At 33.4% G+C, this 24615-nt stretch overlaps 1 protein-coding gene across 1 annotated transcript in view; it reads left to right on the forward strand.

The window, feature by feature from the left end:
- The window catches only part of LRRIQ1 (leucine rich repeats and IQ motif containing 1), a 189908-nt gene that overhangs the window by 100051 nt on the left and 65242 nt on the right, over positions 1–24615 (forward strand). Inside the window, exons 18-22 of the mRNA XM_055342046.1 lie at positions 3712–3801; positions 4454–4575; positions 5094–5189; positions 5431–5513; positions 13225–13331. Of these exons, the coding sequence (XP_055198021.1) occupies positions 3712–3801; positions 4454–4575; positions 5094–5189; positions 5431–5513; positions 13225–13331 (498 nt within the window). The remainder of the gene's footprint in view (positions 1–3711; positions 3802–4453; positions 4576–5093; positions 5190–5430; positions 5514–13224; positions 13332–24615) is intronic.

Raw genomic sequence — 24615 nt, forward strand, 5'->3', positions numbered from 1 at the left:
GCATCTGTATCTTTGGGGTAAATCCCCAACAGTGCAATTGCTGGGTCGTAGGGCAGGTCTATTTTTAATTCTTTGAGGAACCTCCACACAGTTTTCCAGAGTGGCTGCACCAGTTCCCATTCCCACCAACAGTGTAAGAGGGTTCCCTTTTCTCCGCATCCTCTCCAACATTTGTGGTTTCCTGCCTTGTTAATTTTCCCCATTCTCACTGGTGTGAGGTGGTATCTCACTGTGGTTTTGATTTGTATTTCCCTGCTGGCAAGTGATGCAGAGCATTTTCTCATGTGCATGTTGGCCATGTCTATGTCTTCCTCTGTGTGTTTCAAATTCATTGAGTTTCTTGGATGTTTATATTCAGATCTGTCATTGAAGTTGGGAAAATTTCAGCCATTATTTCTTCAGATATGCTTTTTGCTTCTTTCTTTCTCTCTGCCCCTTCTATAACTTCTATAATACATATGTTGGCCTGCTTGATACTGCATCACAGGTCCCTTAGGTTCTATTCACTTTTCTTTAATATTCTTTTTTTCTATCCCTCAGACTCAGATAATTTCCATTGTCCTTTCTTCAAGTTCACTAATTCTTTTATCTGTCAACTCAGAGACAGATCTCTCTAGTGAACCCCGCTAGTGAATATTTCATTTCAGCTACTGTACTTCTCAGCTTCAAAATTTCTTCTTGATTTCTATTTAGACTTGCTATCTCTTTATTGATATTTCCATTTTGTTTATACATCCTTCTTTCTCCTTTTAGTTATTTGTGTGTCTTCAAAACAATTATTTAGGAATCTTTGTCTCGATGCCTGGGTGGATCAGTAGTTGAGAGTTCTACCTTTGGCTCAGGCCGTGATTGGGATCGCGTCCCATGTCAGGCTCCCTGCATGGAGGCTGCTTCTTCCTCTGCCTATGTCTCTGCCCCCCCCCCGTCTCTCATGATACATAAATAAAATCTTTTTTAAAAAATTAAAATCTTTGTCTAGTAAATCTGCCATCAGGTATTTTTTTAGGGTTAGTTTGGTTGATTTATTTATTTTTTCCTTTGAATCAGCCATAAAATTTTCTGTTTCTTTGGATGGCTTATGACTATTTAAATTTACAGTTGGACATTGAATGTAGAAATTATAGTAATTCTAGAAATTAGATTCTCTTTCCCAGGGTTTGCTGGGATTTTGTTTTTCTTTTATTGTTTTTGTTTTTATATTATTGTAGACTGTCTCTATGCTGAGGATCAGCTGAGTTATAAATTTAAGGTCCTATCAGGTCTTTTCTGAGCCTGTGCCTTTCCCTGGATATATATGTTGACTTTCTAATTTCCCACATTTATGCTAATGCTTTTGAATAGTCTAGCCAATTTTTTTAAATGAGCATCTTAGTCTGATATCTGGCTTCCAAAAGATGAAAAAGAGAAAAATGAATGGGTGGGGAAGGACACTAGCCCATTGGATCCCCTGGAAATCACTTAGCTAGTAGAGCAGAGGCTTGCAACAGTAGGGGAAGTACAAGGACCCCTACCTCTTTGCACCTCTGTGATAAAAAGTAATCAATGATCAATGCACAAATCACATTATTTGGAGGACAGAATTCTCATTGTGTACACTGGCTCTACAAGCTATGTGCAAGCTACTCCTAAAACATGAATAGCTGCCTACCTCAGGGTCTGAGGATAGAGAATAGCTGCTCCTGGACTAAAGCTGAAATTGACTAAAACTAACCACTATTTACCATCCAAGTTTTCCCCTGGAAGTTATTAGCCTTCCATAGACTCCAGAGTTCCAAAACAGTTTTAACAGATGGATTTTGCCAGTGTAATCATTTTCTAGGTAGGAAGACAGGTTCCCAGTTCTTCCTACTCCACCATCTTCCCAGAATCCTCTGGCACATTGCTTTTTATCATATTGTCTCCGTATTTTCACATTTTTCTCTTCACTTTAATAGTTTTCACCAGAGTAAGAATACAAATTTGATGATAGCTGCTGATATGCCATGGGCCTTGATCCTTCCTGGGGGTAGAACTGGATTTTTCTTGTCATACAAAAGAAAGAATTAAAAAATCTGAGCCCTGAATCCTATTTGCATCAAATAGCACTTTTTAAACCAAATATGTATTCTTAGAACATATATAACTGATATATAACTGTGATATATATGTTAATAATGTCTGCCTAGAAAAAAATGGACAATGTACCTATCAAACAGCTGAGTAGAGGTAACTTATTTGCATATATTCAAATAACATGAATTTAAATAGGTATTCTAAGACTAAGTTCTAGAAGTAAAAGTCTGTCATTACACTGCTAACCTATAGTCAGGATGTTTTAGTCTTTCTTTCCCAATGATCTTTCAAGAGATAGTCAAGAAACACTGGAATTGTATAAGTGGAAATTGTATTTAGTTCTCCTCAGAATAGAATCATTCCTGTTTATAAATCATAAATGTGTAATTATTGGGGCACCTAGATAACACAGTTGGTTAAGTGTCCAACTCTTTGTTTTGTCTCAGGTCATGATCTCAGGGTCATGAGATTGAGCCCCATATCGGGCTCCTGCTTAGTGTGGAATCAGCTTGAGATTTCCCTCTGCCCCTCCCCTCGTGCTCTCTCTCTCTCTCTCTCTCTCATAAATAAATAATTTTCTCTTTGAAAAAGGGTGCCTGGGTGGCTCAGTCTGTTAAGCATCTGCCTTTGGCTCAGTTCATGATCCTAGGGTCCTGGGATCAAGCCCTGGGTCATGCTCCAGGGAAAGCAAATTTCCCTCCCCCTGCTCATGTGTGCACTCACTGTCTCTTAAATAAATAAAATAAATAAATAAAATCTAAAAGAATAAATAAAATAAAAAATAAATCTTAAAAAAATAAAAATAACCTGTTTAATTATTTTAGAACCTTTTAAAAATCAAATTCATAAGCATGCTGATCTTTTTTTGAAAGATTCAAAAACATTATGAACCACAGAGGATTATTCTACACCATATTAGAAAATCCAGGCAAAAAAAAATTAGATAATTATATCCTAAATGATGTAATAATAACATTCTTGGTATAGTTCCATATCAAAAGATAAAATAAATTTGGTAGTTATGTAAATGGAATAAGGATGTTTTAAAGATAAAGAGTGAAGGGATTTATAATAGTGTCATTTCAAAGTTTATTTTTTTTTATCATTTGCACACTTGAATTAGAGCCTATATTATTAGGATCCATGATTTTTTATGTTGCCACAAAATTCATTTTTCCATCTATTCGGAAAGTTTGTGAAATTTCTGAAAAAATTAAAAGCTGTCTTATAGACAGGGTTTATGAGAATAATGTGTTAAAGTACCATAAATTTTCAATAATGATTTTTGGTAGAAAAAATAAAATTTTGCATTATAAAGAAATAAAAGATTATTTCCCTCAGCTACATCTTGAGTTGACACAGAATCATGGTTATCAAACAGTTAAATACATTGAACAATCTGCACCTCTTATTTTTGGAACACTTGAGGACTCAAATTCTCACTTTATCCCACTTAGGGATGAAAGTCTCCTATTTTTTTTTACAATGTTTGCATTAAACAGATGTAAGACATCTCACAATAGCAAGTAGCACACTTTCCTGTAAATGAAAATTCTGATATATTCTCTTAACATTCGTAGTATAAAAGGCAATTTAAGAGATTCTTTGTAAAAGTTATGCAAACTGAATTATGTACATTAATGTTTATTATTTGTGCAGGCTGCCTTAGAGAAAGAATGGCTAGCTTTAGATTCCACCCGCTTCCCTTCACAAACACTGCTTCTCCCAAACCAGCTGCACCGGCCAAAGGTAACATGTCATGGAAATCTCTTAGTGCTCCATCTTTGCTCATTTTTTAAGGTTATGCTGTGCTGCAGTGATTAATAATGCAATTTATTGACTTGAAAAACACAATTACTTTTAGAAGCCTCTGACTTCCTCCTCATCCCCAGATGTAATTTTTCATATAGCTTTTCTTTCATTTGCTCCTAATTTTTTTCTTTATTTTGGATTTCTTTCAACACTTTATTTCACAGTAGCAAAAAAAAGTGATACACTTCAGCTGCATATTTGGCAGCCGACTAAAATCACTAGTTGACAGCACTTTAAAAATACAAAAATATGCATTAAGAGGGCAACAGCTGAAGATTCTCAGTCAGAGGTCAATGGGCTGCAATATCTGTTATTTATTTGATAATCTTTGAAGTTTTTGTTTTCTGATATTTTTTAAGATTTTTGTAATTAATCATTCTGTATATGCAAACAATACCAGAAAGCATATCCCTCACCACTACAATAAAGACATTTAGATGTGTATTAATAAATTTAATTTTATTATAATTTTCAGTTATATTGTTTCCCTGGGGGGGCTACTCAGTAATATGCATGGAAAGTAATATGATATAAATGCTAGAATTTTTCAATTTATTTTATACTTAATATACATTATTTTTCTGATAAGTTCTCTGAAACCTTAAAATATGATGAAACTTCACTGAATGTACCAAGTCATCCAGCTCAAGCATGGCTATGTAATGAGAATGAAAATTTGTTTTCATCAGAACATGCACAGTTCAATAGCAGGTAAGCTAAACTACTCTTTTAGAGGATCAACCCATGATGAGAATATTACACTTATTAAAAGGAATAAAATGATGAAAATTAGGTAAAAATTTACTTGTTTAGAGGATGGAAAAGCATTTAGTGTTATAAATATATAGACTTTATGGGGTTTTCAATAAAATAAAATGTGTGAGGTAGCTTCATTAAAGCAACGACAAAAGTTAAGTGTCAGTGAAATAATGTCATTAATTGTTGTAAATGTGATCTTTTAAATATTACTATATAGGTAGAGATAAGGATTAGAATAAAAATTCCAGTGCTGCATTTCTTTCGACAAAAGGATTGAAATATGCTTCAAGTAATTGAAATGTAAACATTTTAAATTAATGGCAGACTTTTATTACTTTTCAAGATAAAGTTTTTCTGTAACTTAAATGGATTTTATTTCCAAGTATGAGACAACATAAACAGCTTGTAGTTTTAAAAAGTGCTGATAGATGTATGTTGATTCAGTTAGTGTAGTTTTTTTCTATTGCCAGATCAGAAAATAGGACTTTCTCCCGGACACCTGAATCAAAGACCAGCAGAAAGAGCTTGCTAAAAACTAAAAAAGAAGAAAAAATTTCAAAAGAATGGTATGTGGTCTATTTTACACTAAAATATTAAGAAATCGAGAGATTTTTAAATATTCAGGATGTTTTTCAAGACTTTAGGAATTTTTAGTTTATAAGAAACTGTATATCTTAAATTACAGATTCTTACATGGGAATCTAAATTTATTTTAGTATAATATAATTCAGATATGTATGTTTACATGCATAAGTAAATATGGTCTCGATATTTGTGTTGTCTTTATTAAATTTAATCTTTTAATAGGGGTTTTAAGGATATTGCTACTGCTCAGCAAATGTTGAAGAGAGCACAGAAGATGAAATCAAAGAAATTAAGGAAAAAATTAGGTGGGTGATGAATGCCCTTTGGATAATTGTGTGTCTGATATTGAAGATAAATTATTTTAAAATATTAAAAGACCAAGTCATATTTAATAATATTTAATAAGAACAGAAATGAAATGCACAGATATGTCTAAGGTAATAATCCTGAAAACTGAAATAAGGTAACAGCGAAAATTATGTTATTATGTTAAATGATTTGTTACAAGCTTAAATGCTATTTTCACTTTCTCCTCTTATTCTATCCCTTGTGCACTGATAATTATGCTGTAATTTGTTTCTAAGTTGGTACATTTTGGAAGATGTTGATTCTAAAGAATGTCTGCTTCATGTGCTTATTCTTTTGTGTGTTTTTAAATTGCTTGATTATTCAACAAATTATTTCTATAAATTTGTTAGTTTCATGAATATTAGCTATGAGGTCTTCACAACTTGACACTGAAAAAGAAATACAACTTATATCTTCACCATTATGCAGAACTTGGGAAATGTTCAGAGGCATCCTTTCTTCTACCCCACTTGATTCTTTAAGTAATTTCTTTCTGTGGATACCTTTAATCGTTTTAGTATCATTATGTAATAGTGGAGTGGTTTATAGGCAAGAAATAGCAGAATATTATGACTTTATATCTATAATTAAAACTACTCAAAATTATTTGCATATTGTATATAACTTAGCATTTAGTTACAACCTTATAAATATTTACTCATGAACTCATTGGTTTAAAATAAGTAATGTGACCTCTTTTTATATGCTGTTTTTAGTTTTTCTTGTTCATCAGCTTCTTTAATAATGATTTTAATGTCAATGAAATGTTTTTATAAGAGTGCAATTAGTCCTGAGAAAAGCAAAGAATCTATATCTATCTTATAGTTCTAGCTTATATAAGTATACTAAGGAGTCAGAAGATTATTTTTTCTTTATTAATTTTCCCATTTATTATTTTAAATCCTTAATTCCATAGTAGAACTCTAATTTTGTATATACATATTTTTTAAAATAAAAATAACCAAACTACCATTGGTATCCAAGGAATAGCTGATATTTCTTGGTACAGAACTTTATTGGTAAATTTCTGATGATTTATTTTTATATTCACAAATGTTCAACTTTCCTTTTTTAGTATTAAATTAGTGATCCCTTTTACCTTTTTGAGATAGCTGTAGTATTTTTTGTTGTATACTAAAAGTTTATCAGCTTTGAAAGATTGAAATTTTAAGCACTTTTAAAGAAAATATAAATATGCACTCCGTTCAACTTGCTTTGTGCCTCCCACACTCCTGAGTTGTAAACTCCTATGAAGTTCATCAGAACTCAGTGAATGGAGTACTATGTAGTGGTTAGTGACTCCAGACTCTTCCTAATAGTGAGACTTTCTTTCAGTCCTGGGGAAGTAAAATCCAGTACAGTAAGTCAGGGTGGTTTGATAAACTATTTTTATTGCTTTGATGTATATTTTTATTCATCTTCAATAATATCAACTATTTTTTTTAATAGCTGTTTTGAGAGCAGTAAGTTTCTGAGGCTCCTACGGGAAGTTCAAATACCAGATGAGGCTTAAGTACCGATTCAGCCAATGTTTAACAAATAATTATTACTTATTTATGTTTAAAATCTATTTTTTAAAGATATTTGCAATGTTTCAGTAGTTTCTGATAGTGAACCTAAAATAAAATTTATCTTGTTAAAATCTGTCTCTGGAAATATATAGGTCTTTCTAGCTAATTCTTATAACTAAGGAATTTTTGTTGTTGAATTCATTTTTAATAAATCAGCACAGTAAATAATATTTTTGGCAAAAGTTTTAATAAGGAATCTATGGTCATCCATAAAAACCTTTGTTTTAATGGTCAAAAATTTGATATAATTATCATCAGGCAAAAATTAAGCCTGTTTTTATCTGTCACAAGGTGGCATGGTAGGGTAAAAAATGTAAAAGGACAGCCAGACATACAAGTTAGCAGCCACCTCTTAAATTTAACACTTGATAGTAGTCATTAAGTGTGGTCTGTTAGGTAAAAATCCAAAATGGCAATTGTATAATTTTTTATGGTTGTCATTACACCAATTACATAAGTGCAAACCAAATTGCATTCTTACTACTGTAGGAGGTCTTATATCTCTGTTAAGCTTTTATTTTGCTTTTGTTTAATCAAAATATTATTACATTCATTAAATAAAAGCAATTTTTTCTTTAAAATTTGAATTCTGAAATGTAAAACCTTTAAATTCTCCTCATTCTTTTTCTCTACTGCCCCCTCACAACAGATATTCAGAATAGAAATATTCAAGGTAAGATTAAGGATGAAGTCATGACAAAGAAGGTCACTGGGATCCTCTCCAACTATGATATTTTAATCTTCTATTAAGTTAATAATGTAGCACTTATATCACTTTGTGAATGAATCATTTAAGATTCTGTGCCTCTGGTTTTCTCCTTATAGAAAAAGAACCTTCTAGTACCTTTCCAGTTTACAATTCAATCAGTCTGTGATAAGCTATTAACTTATTTAAATCTGCCTAAAATAATGGCCATAATGTTAAACTTTTATTTACTAATAAATTAAAATTATATTTTAGATACTTAAATTCTGTTAAACACCTGAACACTTACTATTAATTTTCAAATATACATGGAGATCAATTGATCGATTGATCTCTTATCCTACATGGATAACCTGCCAACTTGAAAATCTTAAGCCACCAGAGGGCAACATTGTCCATAAAACTGCTGGAAACTAGCCATCTCTATGGAGGTAGGGAAGGTGGTAGGTGGAGCAACAAAGAATGAAAACTTTTAATTAAATGGAATCAATTACATCCTCCAGTCTAAACAAAGCAGTAATCCTCAGAGAGGTAAGGCATAAGTGCACAGGTTATAGAAGCTTTTAACTCAAATTTCTATCACGAAAATCCTTAGCACAAGTTGCTCAGTAGCAAACGCATATACTTCTTGTTTGTATATTGTACATGTATTTATTAACCAAGGGATATGAGTCTACAATATCTGATTTAAGGTGAGAGTTAAAATAGGGCAAAAGGCATGGAGTTAATAATTTAAAGAAAGTTGCCAATAGAGGAAGAATACCACTGAGTTTGCTGATTAGTAAAGAAGGAAGAGGCCAAGGAAATATACAGTACAGGCAACCCTCAGGAGAGACTCAGTAATGATGACTTCTTTTGGGATAAATGAGGCCATCTGCTTTAAGTAGAAAAAGCAGGAATAGGATGGGAAATGGAAAGGGGAATTGGTTGAAAGCCATAAGATGAAATCTAAAATTTTGAGGAGTTATATTTACTCAGTTTGAGTTTCGGTTCTGATTATTGTTATACCTAGTAAGTTATTGATTAATAAATATGATGGGCATAAGAACAAACAGGTAATGACTGCTCTTGTTCTTATGGGGGTTTTGTTTGTCTTTATTTTTTATTGTTGTCTCATGCACAAAAGTAGCTTTAGAATTTGGTGATCTGTGTTGGAATTTAGCAGATACCTAGGGAAGTTTAGGGTTTATAACTGCAGTTGGAGAGCATCATGTGCAAGATGAGAGTTGCTGATTTATTGAAAACCTAAGTCAATAACCTAAAAGTACTGAGCATAATTGGTAGCAAGATTGAGCAGGATCGGGGAAGAGAGTAAGTGCGTGCTGTTGATGCAGAGCACGCCTTAGAGAGGATGGATTCTGAGTATAGGGGTTTGTGTAGAGAGCAAATGATTAAAAATATATATATAAATAAAAAAGAGCAAATGATAAGTTTAAGCGCTAAGTACATAAGGACAAAAACATAATGTGGTTTTCCAACATCTATTGTACTTAATGCATGTCACATCTCAAAATTTCATAGAGTGAAGAAAGAGTAGGATGAAGCAAACAAGGTTAATTTAGTTATAAAGGTAGGGCCACAGTAAGATGTAAGAATCATCTTGCAGCTGTTTGTAAGACCTCGCATACTGTCAAGTACATATTAAGCATTCAATAAATACTTTCTGATTTTATTTCAATAATGAAAATAGCTTGAGATTGTGTTGGTAACATTTAGTTATAGTCAAGAATTAAGCAGGTAGAAAATAGGCTTTTTTAATTTTTATTTATTTATGATAGTCACACAGGGAGAGAGAGGCAGAGACACAGGCAGAGGGAGAAGCAGGCTCCATGCACCGGGAGCCTGACGTGGGATTCGATCCCGGGTCTCCAGGATCGCGCCCTGGGCCAAAGGCAGGCGCCAAACCGCTGCGCCACCCAGGGATCCCCGAAAATAGGCTTTTTTAAAAAAGATTTTATTTATTTATTCATGAGAGACACACAGAGAGAGAGAGGCAGAGACACAGGCAGAGGGAGAAGCAGGATCCCTGTGGGAAGCCCGATTTGGGACTCGATCCCAGAACTCTGGGATCACGCCCTGAGCCAAAGACAGATGCTCAACCACTGAGCGACTCAGGCGTCCTCTAGGCTAACTTTTTAATGTGAATTGAGCACTTCATGGGCTATAGCAAAGAGATCAGGTTGCAAAATGATAAGGTAACTAAGGAATGAATGTTAAGGATCAAAAGGGAAAAATACATAGGCAAAAGTGTGACAAAACGAAGTTCGTTGATGATTTATTTTGCTTCAGGGATTTCCAAAAAGACTTTATAAGGAATTTGATCAAATGTTCCTTTGTTGTGTGCTCTCAACAAGACAATAATAAAGTCTATTTGAATTGCGAAATCCTGGAGGGCCGAGACTCTCTTTATTCCCTACTGAATTCCCAGAACCTAATACCATGCCTGGCATATGGTAGATGTTCAATAAATAACTATTAACTGAGTCAGCAATAAATTAGATAAAAGTCACTGAATACATTTGACTGTGTGTATGTGTATGACTGGATGTGTATAATACAGTCATTTAAATATATGTTTCTATTTGGGAAGGCAAATTTAAATTAGTAAATAATACTCCTTATAAATGATGTAATACAGGGGCACCTAGGTAGCTCAGTTGGTTAAGCATCCAACTGCTGATTTCAGCTCAGGTCATGATCTCAGGGTTGTGAGATCAAGCTTCACGTTGAGCTCCACACTGGGCATGGGGCCGGCTTAAGACTCCCTCTCTCCCTCTCCTTCTGCCCTTGCCCTCCTAAAAATAAATAAAATAAAATAAATAAAATAGAGATAAAGCAGTCATGTAGCCTTAAAACATATTTTACAGTACTGCTGTACTTATATGTACTTGTATATGTAAAATTGATAATAAGCAGGGTTTCATGTATGAAGTTAACAAGATTATCAATTAGTGAGCTAAGATTAGAACTATAGAAACTGAAAAAGGATTATAGAGGGGATTAAATAATTTTAAGGATATCCTAATGTCCAAATAAAATTGTGTTACTTAAATGAAATAATGAAGTATAGAGCTACATGCATAATAGAAACTCAGATTCCTTATGGGTTTCTTTAAATATTTTATTAAAATGTATTTAAAACCTATTTCCCAGACATTGACAAGTCATACTGGGAAATAAAAGATTTTAAAAACAGCAACATGATGATCTCAAAGGAGTAGATTTCAATGTACAAAGCTGATTTTATAGTGCAAGAAAAAGCTATCATAAGCTTTACTCTTTACAATAAACTTGTACCTTGGCTTTCCTACTTGACTTTGTATTTTTTGAGGGTAGGAGTAGTATCTTATTTCACAGTGATGTTTCCAGGGACATCAAACTCAAGTGATTTTTTTCCCCATCTACAATTACTATGTTTCTTGCGTCTTATCATTATCCCTTTGCAGTTTACATGAGTGTAAGATTTAAATAAATTAAGGTTTATTCTAAAACATCAGAATGTTTTAGAATAAAAGGATATTGAAAATATAGTATTCTTTATGTGCCCTTGATGAATAAAATTATCTTTTTGAGTAAATTGAGCTAGACAACTCTTCTAAATAATTTATATGTATTACTTAATCTTGATAATCCTCTATGGAGGATTTAAAGTCTTCTCCAACAATAAAATTTCCAAGTTGGATATTTTATTGTTATTTATGTTGTTATTATATATTTACTAGCTGCCATTTGTTGAGCACCTACACTGATGTAGACATGAGTCTCAATGCTTTACACACATTTTTTCATTATTTCTCACTGTAGTATTTCACAGTCAATATTATTTCTTTTGGACAGACAGGGGAAGGGCAGAGAGTAATAGCAATTTCTCCAGAATCATACAACTAGTAAAAGTTGGGGCTTGGGTCTCACTCAAGTCTGTCGAATTGTAATGTTTTTGCACAGAAAATACATAGATCAAACAGAAAAGCAAGAAGAGCAGGAGAATGTTTAGAAAGATCAGTTGTTATAAAGTATCATACAAAATAAGAAGCCCATGGTAACCTGTCTTCCCTGACTAATGCTCCTTTTGATGTGTCAGTATATTTTTCTGTAAATGGCTAAGATGATGTATAATATATATTGTATTAAATATATATACACAAGGTTTTTAGTTTTTAAAAATTTGTTACTTATTGATAATTTATGTTGAATTCATATAGAAGTACCCAACTCCATAATATCTTAGGTCACACCTAATTATGAGATATGCCCAAATATTGACTAATATCTCCTTAATCTTGAGAAATATCATCTCTGTGAACCATGTAAATCATGCTTAAAAGAATAAATTATTGCTAGATTAATGGAAATCTTTAGTTTCCACATGCTTGAAAAATAATTCTGCAACTACTATTCTGTTTTTCTAATTAACATTCTAAAAAATATACTACCTTAGCATTTAATTAAAATATATAATTTGGGTGTTACACTATTAAAATCCTACTTTTCCATTTAGAATATTCAATTATACATTGCATTAGCAATTAATCAAAGAATCTTAGTCTCTTTTTTACAAGATGATGTAAGATAGTAAGAAAATGTATCCTGCCTTTACTTGTGGCTTTATGTTAACCTACTTTAAATGTGTAATTTTCCACTCTTTATTCTACCCTTCTTACTTACATCATTATTTTTTTCTCTTACAGTTCTTCAACAAGCAAAAATTACAATTGCACAAATCCCCCATTACCAATAAATTATAGGGCTCTGTGTTTACAACCATCCTGTTTATTTCGTAAAATGAATAGATTTAATGCTCTTGGTTATAAAGTGAATATAGAATTTTTATAATTTCTTTGATATCTAATACACGAAGATCAAAGAGAAACCATTCATTTATCTGTACGATGAATAAAATGATCTTTTTTCTATCTCTCATCCTATATTGCTTACATCTCCTATATCCCAGTCCTCATATGCAAAAGAGAGAAAAGTAGGGCCTATGGTTTTTCCTATAATAATGCCTTTTACCTAACCATGCTATTGTGGAAATTTTACTTTATTCCAGCAGAAATATTGAGAATATAAGAAAGGAGCTAAAATAATAAATAGTAAGGCAATTCCTCAAATAAAGAGATGATACCATAACTAGAAAATTTTAATATAATTTTTTCACATTATTAGTATTTCTGTGCTTTGTATTACGTATTAAGTATTAATCAGATAACCAACGATATATAAATGATTTGTTACCATTTCATATTATGAAACTTTCAAAAATATGTCATTACCAGTTTCACAGTGCCTTATAGAGTGGGTATTTTTTAATACTATTGTAAAAATATATAGCCACTTCAGAGAAGGAATGAGCCAGAGCTTAACTTTTGTCTTACTGTCTTTTTTGTCTATATCCCATTGTTTCCCTAGCATTATTCAAAAATAATGAAAATGAAACTTCTGTTGCAAAATCACCAAAGATGGCACAGCCCAGAAGAGATGATTACTTTGAAGGTATGGTTTAATCACAGATACATAGAAAGCCAAAAAAGATAAAAATGGAGTATGGAATTGTTGAATCACTATATTGTATACCTGAAACTAATATAACACTATATATTAACTCACAAATTAAAATAAAACATTTAAAAAATAAATGGATTTGTAGGAAATAAAGATGAAGATGGAAAATTGTATTTAAAATAAAATTTTAAAATCCTCATTAGTCGTAAAGTACACATGTAAAAAAATCATATATGAAATATAATTAAATAAAAGTCAAAATGTGGTTCTTAGAGCTAAAATACTAATTTAGTGTGATGAATCATTGGCACAGTAGTATAGTATTTGTATCAGTGCTTCTATAACTTTAAATTTCATATATTTTTATGTAAAAGTTTTATAAAGCTGTTTCATTGGTATAACTAATTTTGCTTAAATTTTACACTGACTGATAATATTAGCCTATATCAATGGAAGTGAACCCACATGGAAATGATATTCTAACATATTTACTTTACTGCCAGTATACACAAATTGCATTATATATTATAAGTTAAACTCTGGAATTTTAAATATTTTACTATATGTGAAGCTTGCCCTACTCATTTTGGGGTAAAGGATTTATACATTTAAAGGGCAGATTATATTTCTTATTTCAGCATTTGGAAGAATTATGGACTTATATTATCAAACAAATATTTAAATATAATAGAGAAACAAACATGACTTATAAGTTTGCCATTGCTTTTTCTTTAATAGTTAAATGTTCATAATTTTGTCTATACTTTTGGATGATAATTTATAATAGGAAAAAATATATTTGAATGGAAGTAGGCCACTTAGAATTTTAAATACTTTGCCTTTTAAATAAAATCTTAAAATTTAAACATTATTTTAGTATGATTGCAAATAGATACTTTGATTTACATTTCTATTTAGTAATGTCTCAAACTAAAGAAAAATTTGACTAACATCAGTTTTATAATTTTCTAGAGATGCCTTTTAAATATGTAGCAATGGAAGACATGGGGTATAGAATTTTCTTTAAGGCATATAGTAATAAATATATACATAAGAAGATAGGTAAAACAAGCATAGCAAAGTATTGAAATTGTTGGATCAATAGATGATGGTATATGGAGGTTTACTCTATCAGTCATTTTTTTTTAATATTAAAAATTTTCCAGAGAAAAACATTTTAAAAATTTGGTAGCCATTGAAGGTGTCAAAAAACAGTATTTCAAAAAAAAAAAAACTTATCAAGTAGTATTTTAATACAATTAAAATATGTTTTCAATAGAAAATAAAGCTTGGATTCTAATCACTTAATTATCTTATTACAATCTTAATTTCACCAATTCACTGTAAGAGTCAGAAGTCTGCTAAAATCAATAACAATACCAGAGATATTACCTATTAAATAGAAGGATTGTTACTTTACAAAGACATTGCCTAGTAAGAAAGATAAAGGGGGCATTTTTGCCCTTTAAATTAACAGGCATCTCAGCATTAGAAGGGAGAAATCTGTCCGAGCATGTTCTACTGCATTATCTCTTGTTCTGTGAAATATGAAGACATGTTGTCATCTAGAATAGTATATATGCTTATATGGTATACTTATGGATTTGTGTACTAATATAAAATATACTAGGAATAGTTCAATTAGCAATAGAAATAGAGTGGCCTGTAGAACATGAAACATTTCTGTGCTTCATGATATGAAGTTATATGTTTTTGTTTACTTTCCCCTATATGAATTTGTTTGGTTTAGTTTCCTTTTTCCCCTGCAACCTCAAGTACATTTACATTTCATTAATTTCACTTAATGGTCACTATGTGTGTACCAGATACTCTAGTGACTGATAGTTATTTTCAGGGTTGTTTTTATTTTTTATTTTTTATTTTTTGAAGAAATGGGTTTGGCAAAAACAGTTGTACATTGAAGAACGTTTTTTCTTCAGCCAGTATGTTTATTCCTGTCTTCTTCTTCTTTTTTTTTTTTTTAAGAGGAAAAGAGTGAGGCAAAGTTAATTTGATCATTGTTGGCTTGTTGGCCAGGTTGAATCCTGTGGTGTCCTCACCTGCTGCTGGCCTAACAAGCCTCCTAGACTCACACTGTTTTGTAACTGGCCAGGAAGACCCGTAGACTTCCACATTAGTAGCCTGACTCACCCCAGTTTCCCAGTAGAGGGCACATTTTAAAATCAGGTCTTTTGAGATACATGAATTATATAAAACATACCAGATTTAAGAGTACATGTCAATTAATTTCAATATATTTGCAGTTAGGGTCACCTGGATGGCTCGCAGTGAGCATCTGCCTTCAGCTTAGGGCGTGATCCCGGACGTCTGGGGATCAAGTCCCACGTCAGGCTCCCTGCATGGAGCCTGCTTCTCCCTCTATCTATGTCTCCGCCTCTCTCTCTCTGTGTGTCTCTCATGAATAGATAAAATCTTTAAAAAAATTTTGCAGTTATACAACTATCACCACAATCTCATTGTAGAATATTGGAAGAACTCTTCCTCTAAAAAATCCAAATAAAATTAATAGTTGGGCATCTTACTCCACCAAAAGTGAGGGAGACCAGAATTAAACTTCATTGTAGGTTTAGGCTGAATGATTCTATATGTAACAGCATCCCAGCACAGTGGCATGCCAGCACTGTTCTGTTATTTCCTTGGTTTTGTTGGAATTAGATGATATGATTTGACTATTTCTCTCTCTAATTCCCATTTATTTTATAATAATATTGTCTGATTTTTTTAAAGTTGAATTTAAAATATTTTCTTCTTTACTTTGTAATATGATTTATGGGGGTTTCCAAGATTTCTCTTATAAATTGTACTAAAATTCTTTTATTACTATTGCTGCTTTTTTCTGAATGTCACTAGCAGGACAGAGAGGATGGTGCATATCCTCTATTAGGCAAAGAAATGTTGTTAAATTTAATGAATAATGAATACCAAATTATAAATGATATAAGGTAAAGAATTATTCCCTTTTAATAGTCCATGTTTTACAAAATATCTTTCTTCTGTTTTGTTTCAGGTTTTTAACTCTAGTTAGTTAACATGTAGTGGAATATTGGTTTCAGGAATAGAATTTAGTGATTCATCATTTACATGTAACACTCAGTGCTCATCACAAGTGCCCTCCTTAAAACCCATCACTCATCTAGGCCATCCCCCCACCCACTCCCCTCCAGCAACTCTCAGTTTTGTTCTCTATAGTTAAGAGTCTCTTATGGTTTGCTTCCCTAACTTTTCCCCCTTTCCCTATGTTCATCTGTATTGCTTCTTAAATTCCACATATGAGTGAAATCATATGCTATTTGTCTTTCTCTGACTGACTTGTTTTGCTTAGTGTATTACATTCTAGCTCCATCTACAATGTTGCAAATGCTAAGAATTCATTTTTTTCTGATGACTGAGTAATATGCCATTGTATATATACCACATCCTCTTTGAATGAATACCTTAGAATGGATATCTTCTTTATCCATTCATCAGTCAATGGACTTTTGGGCTCTTTCCACAATTTGGCTATTGTTGATAATAACTGCTAAAGATATTGGGGTCCAGGGATCCCTGGGTGGTGCAGCGGTTTGGCGCCTGCCTTTGGCCCAGGGCGTGATCCTGGAGACCCGGGATCGAATCCCACGTCGGGCTCCCGGTGCATGGAGCCTGCTTCTCCCTCAGCCTGTGTCTCTGCCTCTCTCTCTCTCTCTCTCTCTCTCTCTCTCTGTGTGTGTGTGTGTGTGTGTGACTATCATAAATAAATAAAAATTAAAAAAAATAAATTTATAAAAAAAAGATATTGGGGTCCATATGTCCCTTCGAATCGGTATTTTTGTATCCTTTGGATAAATGCCTAGTAGTATAATTGCTGGCTCTTAGGGTAGTTCTATTTTTACCTTTCTGAGGAACCTATGTACTGTTTTCCACAGTAGCTGTATCAGTTTGCAATCCTGCCAACAGTATAAGAGGGTTCCCCTTTCTCCCCATCCTTACCAACATCTGACAGATGTGAGATGAGGTATCTCATTGTGGTTTTGTTTTTTGTTTTTTTTTTAAGATTTTATTTATTTATCCATGAGAGACACAGAGAGAGAGAGAGAGGCAGAGACACAGGCAGAGGGAGAAGCAGGCTCCATGCAGGGAGCCTGGTGTGGGACTCATCCAAGGTCTCCAGGATCACGCCCTGGGCTGAAGGCAGACACTCAACTGCTGAGCCACCCAGGTGTCCCTCATCGTGGTTTTGATTTGTATTTCCTTGATAATGAGTGATAGTGAACATCTTTTCATGTGTCCGTTGGTCATTTGGTTATCTTTTTTGGAAAAATGTCTAATCATTTCTTCTGCCCATTTCTTAACTGGATTATTTGTTTTTTACGTGTTGAGGTTGTTAAGTTCTTTATGGATTTTTTTAAGGTTGTATTTGAAAGTAAGAGCATATGCATGAGCCTCAGCGAGGGGCAGACAGAGAGGGAGAAACAGACCTCCCTGATGGGCTCCATGTATCATACGATACAGAGCTCAACCCTATGACCTGATCAGGACCTGAGCTAAAGGCAGACTCCTAACCCATTGAGCCACCCAGGTGCCCAGTATAGATTTTGGATACTAACCCTTTATCTGATATGTCATTTGCAAATATCTTCTCCCATTCTGTAGGTTGCCTTTTAGGTTTTGTGTGTGTGTGTGTAGGGGTTGTTGTTGTTGTTGTTGTTGTTGTTTTTGCCTTTTAGTTTTGTTGATTGTTTCCTTCACTGCACAGAAGCTTTTTATTTTGATGAAGTCCTAATAGTTTATTTTTGCTTTTGTTCCCCTTGCCTCCTGACACATGTCTAGTAAGAAGTTGCTACAGCCAATGTTAAAGAGGTTGCTGCCTATGTTCTCCTTTAGGATTTTGATGATTTTCTGTCTTGAATTTAGGTCTTTCATCCATTGTGAATTTATTTTTGTGCATGGTGTAAAAAAAAGTGGTCCGGTTTCATTCTTCTGCGTATTGCTGGCCAGTTTTCCCAACGTGTTTGTTGAAGAGACTTTTTCCCATTGGCTATTCTTTCCTGCTTTGTCAAAGATTAATTGACTGAATAGTTGTGGTCCATTTCTGGGTTTTCTTTTCTGTTCCATTGATCCATGTGTCTGTTCTGTTTTTGTGCCAGTACCATACTGTCTTGATGACTACCAGCTTTGTAATATCACTCCAAGTCCAGAATTGTGATGCCTCCAGCTTTGTTTCCTTTACAAGATTATTTTGGCTGTTTGGTTTTTGTTTTTGTTTTTTGTTTTGTTTTGTTTTGTTTTATGGTGCCATACACATTTTAGGATTGTTTCTTCTAGTTCTGTGAATATATTTCTATTTTACAACGTTCACTAAATGTTGACAATTTATGTCTAACTGCCAGATTTTGAGCTTTAGCCTAATGAAGGCTGGGAAACCTTTGACCACATCTGCTCCCAGTATAACCTCATACATATGCTGTGCTGTGTGTTAGGTATCAGTAGTCTGAGGACTTTACAGGTTCAGTATTGGCTTACTTGATTTGTTATTCATAATTTATTTAATGTTAGATAACTGTTTTGGTTATCCTGTATCACCCATAATTCCTCCTTTGCTTTCAATATCTGATTTTGCGTTAGAATTTGAAACACGTTCCTGGTTATTGCCTCAAAGATCTCCCACCATGTTTCCTTTTTTATGTTGAAATGCTCAATTTAGAACCCTGACATTACTCTTCTATAGCTATCACTGGTATGAAAAGAAGCCTAGCATAATGGATCTAAGTCTAGATTCCTGAGTTAGTCTAACCCAGACTGAATCTTGATTCCATTTATTGGCTGTGTGGCCTGGGGACATTATTTAACTGCCCTACTTAGAATTATTTTTTCACATGTAAAATTGGATACTAATAGTACCTAGTTGCTGTGGATTACATGAGTTCCTGCTTGAGAAATGCTGGAAACCCACAGTATGAATACATAGTTAAACCCTCGAAACTTGTAATCATTGGCAGCAGTCATTTTAAAAGTATAGCTTTATTTTTTTTCCCCTTGTTTGCAGTTGGTAGTATTTATTGTACTTCTTGCTGGGTGCAGTGCTAAGAGTTTTAAATTCTCTGACTCAATCTTCTCAAAAATTCTGAAGGAAGGTATTGTAACTGTCAACATGAGGAAACTGATTTTGAGGGTTTGATAAGTGATCTGCCCAAGGTCATACAGAGAGTAAGTGGCTGAAAGGGAATGGAGATAATTTCTTCATCAAAACAATGCTAGCAAAAATCAAACAAAATGCAGACATTGAAGAGTGACAGTTCTTGGATAATCCTAAAATGTATGTACAACTTAGAACTAAATATTTAAGAAAAAAAAGACTAATTAATACGTTAGGTAAAACTCTGGAAAACTGATAATCAATTTTGTTCTTTATTACTTTCTCATAGCTTGCATTGATATAAATTAAGAAACAATTTGTTACCAACATGGCGATGAATATCTGATTTGTGCCTTGTAATTAGCCTCTACTTTACCTCAATATTATTATTATTATTATTATTATTATTATTATTATTATTATTACCTTACATTGCTAAGGACCAAATCTATTAGCTCTAAGGGTGAACTCACTTTCAATCACCTATTTTAATTTTCAGATAGATGAGAACATCTCCACACAGTTCAAAAGCTGACACTATATTTTTGCTTCATTTACTCTTCATATTATTTATGCATAAATTAAATGACTTTCTTGCCCTAATCTGCTGAAATTTTAAGATTTGCTACTTCTAAACTAATGCCAAATTCAGACTTTTGGCTTTAGCCAAGGAAGGAAGCTAGACAAGCCAGGGGGAAAAAAAAATTGGATTTGGCCCAACAACCTTCTCAGAGAGGCAAGTTTTGTCTTAGTTCTTCCATTCCCTGGGACATTTTACTTGATTTTAATGTCAGGTTTTCTTAATTCTCAGTCTGGTGCTGTCATCACTAGCATGCTTTCTATTTCTCCTCTTATAAAACTGAAGATTTACACATACCATATGTCCTTTTACATCATAGATGTTAAAATATTTTTGTATTAAATTTTTGAGCATTGAAGACACTGAAAGATGTTTAACTTTTATGATTTTTTTTCTACAGAGCATTTCTAATCAAACCATCTTCCTTTGTGGTATTCTTTATTGTATGATTACAAGCATTTTCTTCTCCAGCTTTCTTCATTTTAATACCAGCTTAGGGCACAGAGTCACATGGTGTAGATTGTGTTAAAGTAGGTCTTGTGTTTCCAATGCTGCATAGAGGAATTACTAATAGCACCAATGCGATTAAATATTAAGGACTGGTAAAATAAATGCAAGCAGCCAAAAAATACCTGAAGTGATGCTCTAAAGTCATTGATTTGCAATCTTATTCCTACTAAACAAAACTCAATATTAGTCAAAGTAGACAAGGGTATGAATATTCATAAAATGTGATCTGTCCATCAGCATCTCAGTTTGTAACAACTATACTTTGAATTACTGTTTTCCTGCTAAATTTTAAGCTCTATGTATCTCCTTAATATTAATGGCCCTTACGATAATACCTAATGCATATTGATGCTTCATAAACTTTCTTGGTGAATAAAAACACAAAAGACAATACCTTTAAATAGTTTCAAATACAGATGGAGCTTCAAAATGCTTATATAATGTCTTTGAATATTCTGCTTCCTATGATGAAGTAGATTCACTATTCTATGCATTGCAGGAGATCTCTTCACATAGCTAATACCTGTCATTTCAGACATTAATCTTTTAAGAAAACTTTTTTGATTCTAGTTTGGAACACTGCTCACTGTGCTCCCACAGTACCTTGAATAAAATTTTATCCATCATATGATAAAATGTAATATGATATAATAGTCTCTTTACTCTTGCTTGCCACCACTTGTATGAGGCATTGTTCAATGTATTTTATCTATAACAAGTAATGAAATCCTCACACCAACATTTTGAGGTAGGAAACAAAACTTTTTCTTATTAGAAAAGTGAAGATCTGCACTTACAAAGAATTAAAGACCAATTAGCAAAATCTTCTCTAGTTTTTGTATGAACATTTTTTTCTCTCATTGACCAATAAAAAAGGACTTGGAGAAAGTCAACAGCAAAAATAAATAAAATTGAAAAGTAAGTGGGAAGCCCAACTTAGAGATAATGGAAGATCAAGAGCTATATTTTAACCTCTTTTAAAAAATTTAATATGGTAGCTTTTTATATAACTAAATATCTAAAATCTTTCCATGACCTCTCATTGCTCTTAGAACAAAAGCTATCCTCCATATCATGGCCCACCTGACTGTAAATGTCAGATCCCTTCTCAGTTCCTCAAATATGATAAGAAATGTTTTTGCCTTGAGGCTTTTGTACTTCATTGTTTTGCCTGGAAACTCTGCCCTCCACACTTTGCACAAATATTCTCTCATTGTTTGGTTTGTGTTTCTAGTCCCATGAGAGAGCCTTCTCTTATAACACAGCCTAAGTAGCTTTTTCCTCTCTACTTGGTTACTCAATCACACAGCACCTGCTCCATTCATGGTATTTATCTGCTATTATCCTATTTATTAAATTAAATTGTTACTTATGGGGCAGTTGGTTAAGCGTCTGCCTTTGGTTCAGGCCCTGATCTCAAGGTCCTGGCATGGAGCCCTGTGTCAGGCTCTCTGCTCAACAGGGGGTCTGTTTCTCCCTCTCCACCTCTCTCTCTCAAATAAATAAATAAAATCTTAAACAAAATAAACTGCTATATGTTATCTTATATGTTATTTTTCCACTAATAGAATGTAAGTTTCATGAAGGGACTTCATAAGTTCTGTTTGACATGGTTCATGTCAGACAGATCTTATTCAGTTATATCTTTAGCACTTAGAGCCAGGTATATATTTAGTACTCTATAAATATTGAATAAGAAAGAAAATATGTGTATGTGACATGCTTATAATTAAAACTCTCTAAATATATTTTAGATGCTATCTTGCTATTTTTAAATATAAGGTTCATAATCATTTTAATTTTCTACAGAAAAAAAATCTGATTAGGAATCCTATCCAGTAAAGAATGAAACAAACTATTTTTTTTTAAATTATCTGTGGATAAGGTGGATTCAGGAAATGGTAATCCCAGGTCAGAGAGGAGCTGCTTAAACTCTTCTTTATCCAAACTTCTTTATGTAAATAGTTTTATTTTTCTGCTTTCCCCCCAAAATCAATCAAAAGAGAACATTCTGTATTCTATAGTGTGGGTGTGTATACATCTTCTGTATATATGATTTACATATTTATATATATACACTTTAAAAAAAAAGAAAAGAAAAAATCTGCTCATACTCAAATCACAGGTCATTTTGGCCACTTGCATGCAAAAATTGCAGAAATTTCATCTGTAATATTAACTCCTAACAACTTAATGGAAGTTCTTTAATACTATGGTTTTAATACGTGTCATGTGTGTATACATGTATATATGGTGCATATATGATTTAAAAAATGGAAAAGTTACCTGGGTGGCTTAGTCAGTTAAGCCTCAAACTCTTGATTTCTGCTCAGGTCATGATCTCAGGGTGATAAGATGGAGCCCCAGGTCCTACTCATGCTCAGCAGGGAATCTGCTTGTCACTCCATGCCCCCCTCCCATCCTGCGTGCATGCATTCACAGGCACACTCTCTATCTAAGATAAATAAAATCCTTAAAAAACTAAAAATGGGTTTATAGTACAACTTGAGATCCAGCATTGAGATGCCCCTGGATTTGGTTTTCTTTTTCAATATTCCCCTGGCTATTTGGGGTCTTTTGGATTCCACACAAATCTTAAGATTATTTGTTCCAACTCTGTGAAGAAAGTCCATGGTATTTTGATAGGGATTGCATTGAATGTGTACATTGCCCTGGGTAGCATAGACATTTTCTCAATATTAATTCTTTCAATCCATGAGCATGGAATATTTTTCCATCTCTTTGTGTCTTCCTCAATTTCTTTCAGAAGTGTTCTATAGTTTCAAGGTATAGATCCTTTACCTCTTTAGTTAGGTTTATTCCCTAGGTATCTTATGCTTTTGGGTGCAATTGTAAGTGGGATTGATTCTTTAATTCTCTTTCCTCAGTCTCATTTTTAGCGCATAGTAATGCCACTGATTTCTGGGCATTGATTTTGTATCCTGCCACACTGCTGAATTGCTGTATGAGTTCTAGCAATCTTGGGGTGGAGTCTTTTGGGTTTTCTATGTACAGTATCATCTCATCTGCAAAGAGGGAGAGTTTGACTTCTTCTTTGCCAGTTTGAATGCCTTTTATTTCTTTTTGTTGTCTGGTTGCTGAGGCTAGGGCTTCTAGTACTGTGTTGAGTTTACCCCAAAGATACAGATGCAGTGAAAAGCCAAGACATCTGCACCCCAATGTTTATAGCAGCAATGTCCACAATAGCCAAACTGTGGAAGCAGCCTCAGTGTCCATAGAAAGATGAATGGATAAGAAGACACACACACACACACACACACACACACACACACAATGGAATATTACTCAGCCATTAGAAATGACAAATACACACCATTTGCTTTGACATGGATGGAGCTGCTTGGAGGGTATTACGCTGAGTGAAGTAAGTCAATTGGAGAAGGACAATCATTATATGATTTCACTCATATGGGGAATATAAAAAATAGTGAAAGGGATCATAGGAGATACGAGAGAAAATGAGTGGGAAAAATTAGAGAGGGTGACAAAACATGAGAGACTTCTAACTCTGGGAAATAAACAAGGGGTAGTGGAAGGGGAGGTGGGTGAGGGTATGGGGTGACTGGGTGATGGGCACTGAGGGGGCAGTTGACAGGATGAGCACTGGGAGTTATACTATATGTTGGAAAATCGAACTCCAATAAAAATATTTTTTAGGGGATCCCTAGGTGGCGCAGCGGTTTGGCGCCTGCCTTTGGCCCAGGGTGCGATCCTGGAGACCCGGGATCGAATCCCACATCAGGCTCCTGATGCATGGAGCCTGCTTCTCCCTCTGCCTGTGTCTCTGCCTCTCTCTCTCTGTGACTATCATAAATAAATAAATAAATAAAATTTAAAAAAAATATTTTTTAAAGAAAAAATAAATAATAAAAATAAAGATAAAAAAATAAATAATAAAAATGGGAAGGGATTTCAGAACTCTTAGAGTTCTTGAAATGAACCATGATATGTAGGCTATGAGATTTTACATTTTCCATTAAAAAATACAAGAAGACTTCCACTTCTGGTAATAGGAGTCTTTGTACTTCAAACC

The sequence above is a fragment of the Nyctereutes procyonoides genome, unplaced genomic scaffold, assembly GCF_905146905.1.
Source record: "Nyctereutes procyonoides isolate TBG_1078 unplaced genomic scaffold, NYPRO_anot_genome, whole genome shotgun sequence".
Lineage (NCBI taxonomy): Eukaryota > Metazoa > Chordata > Mammalia > Carnivora > Canidae > Nyctereutes > Nyctereutes procyonoides.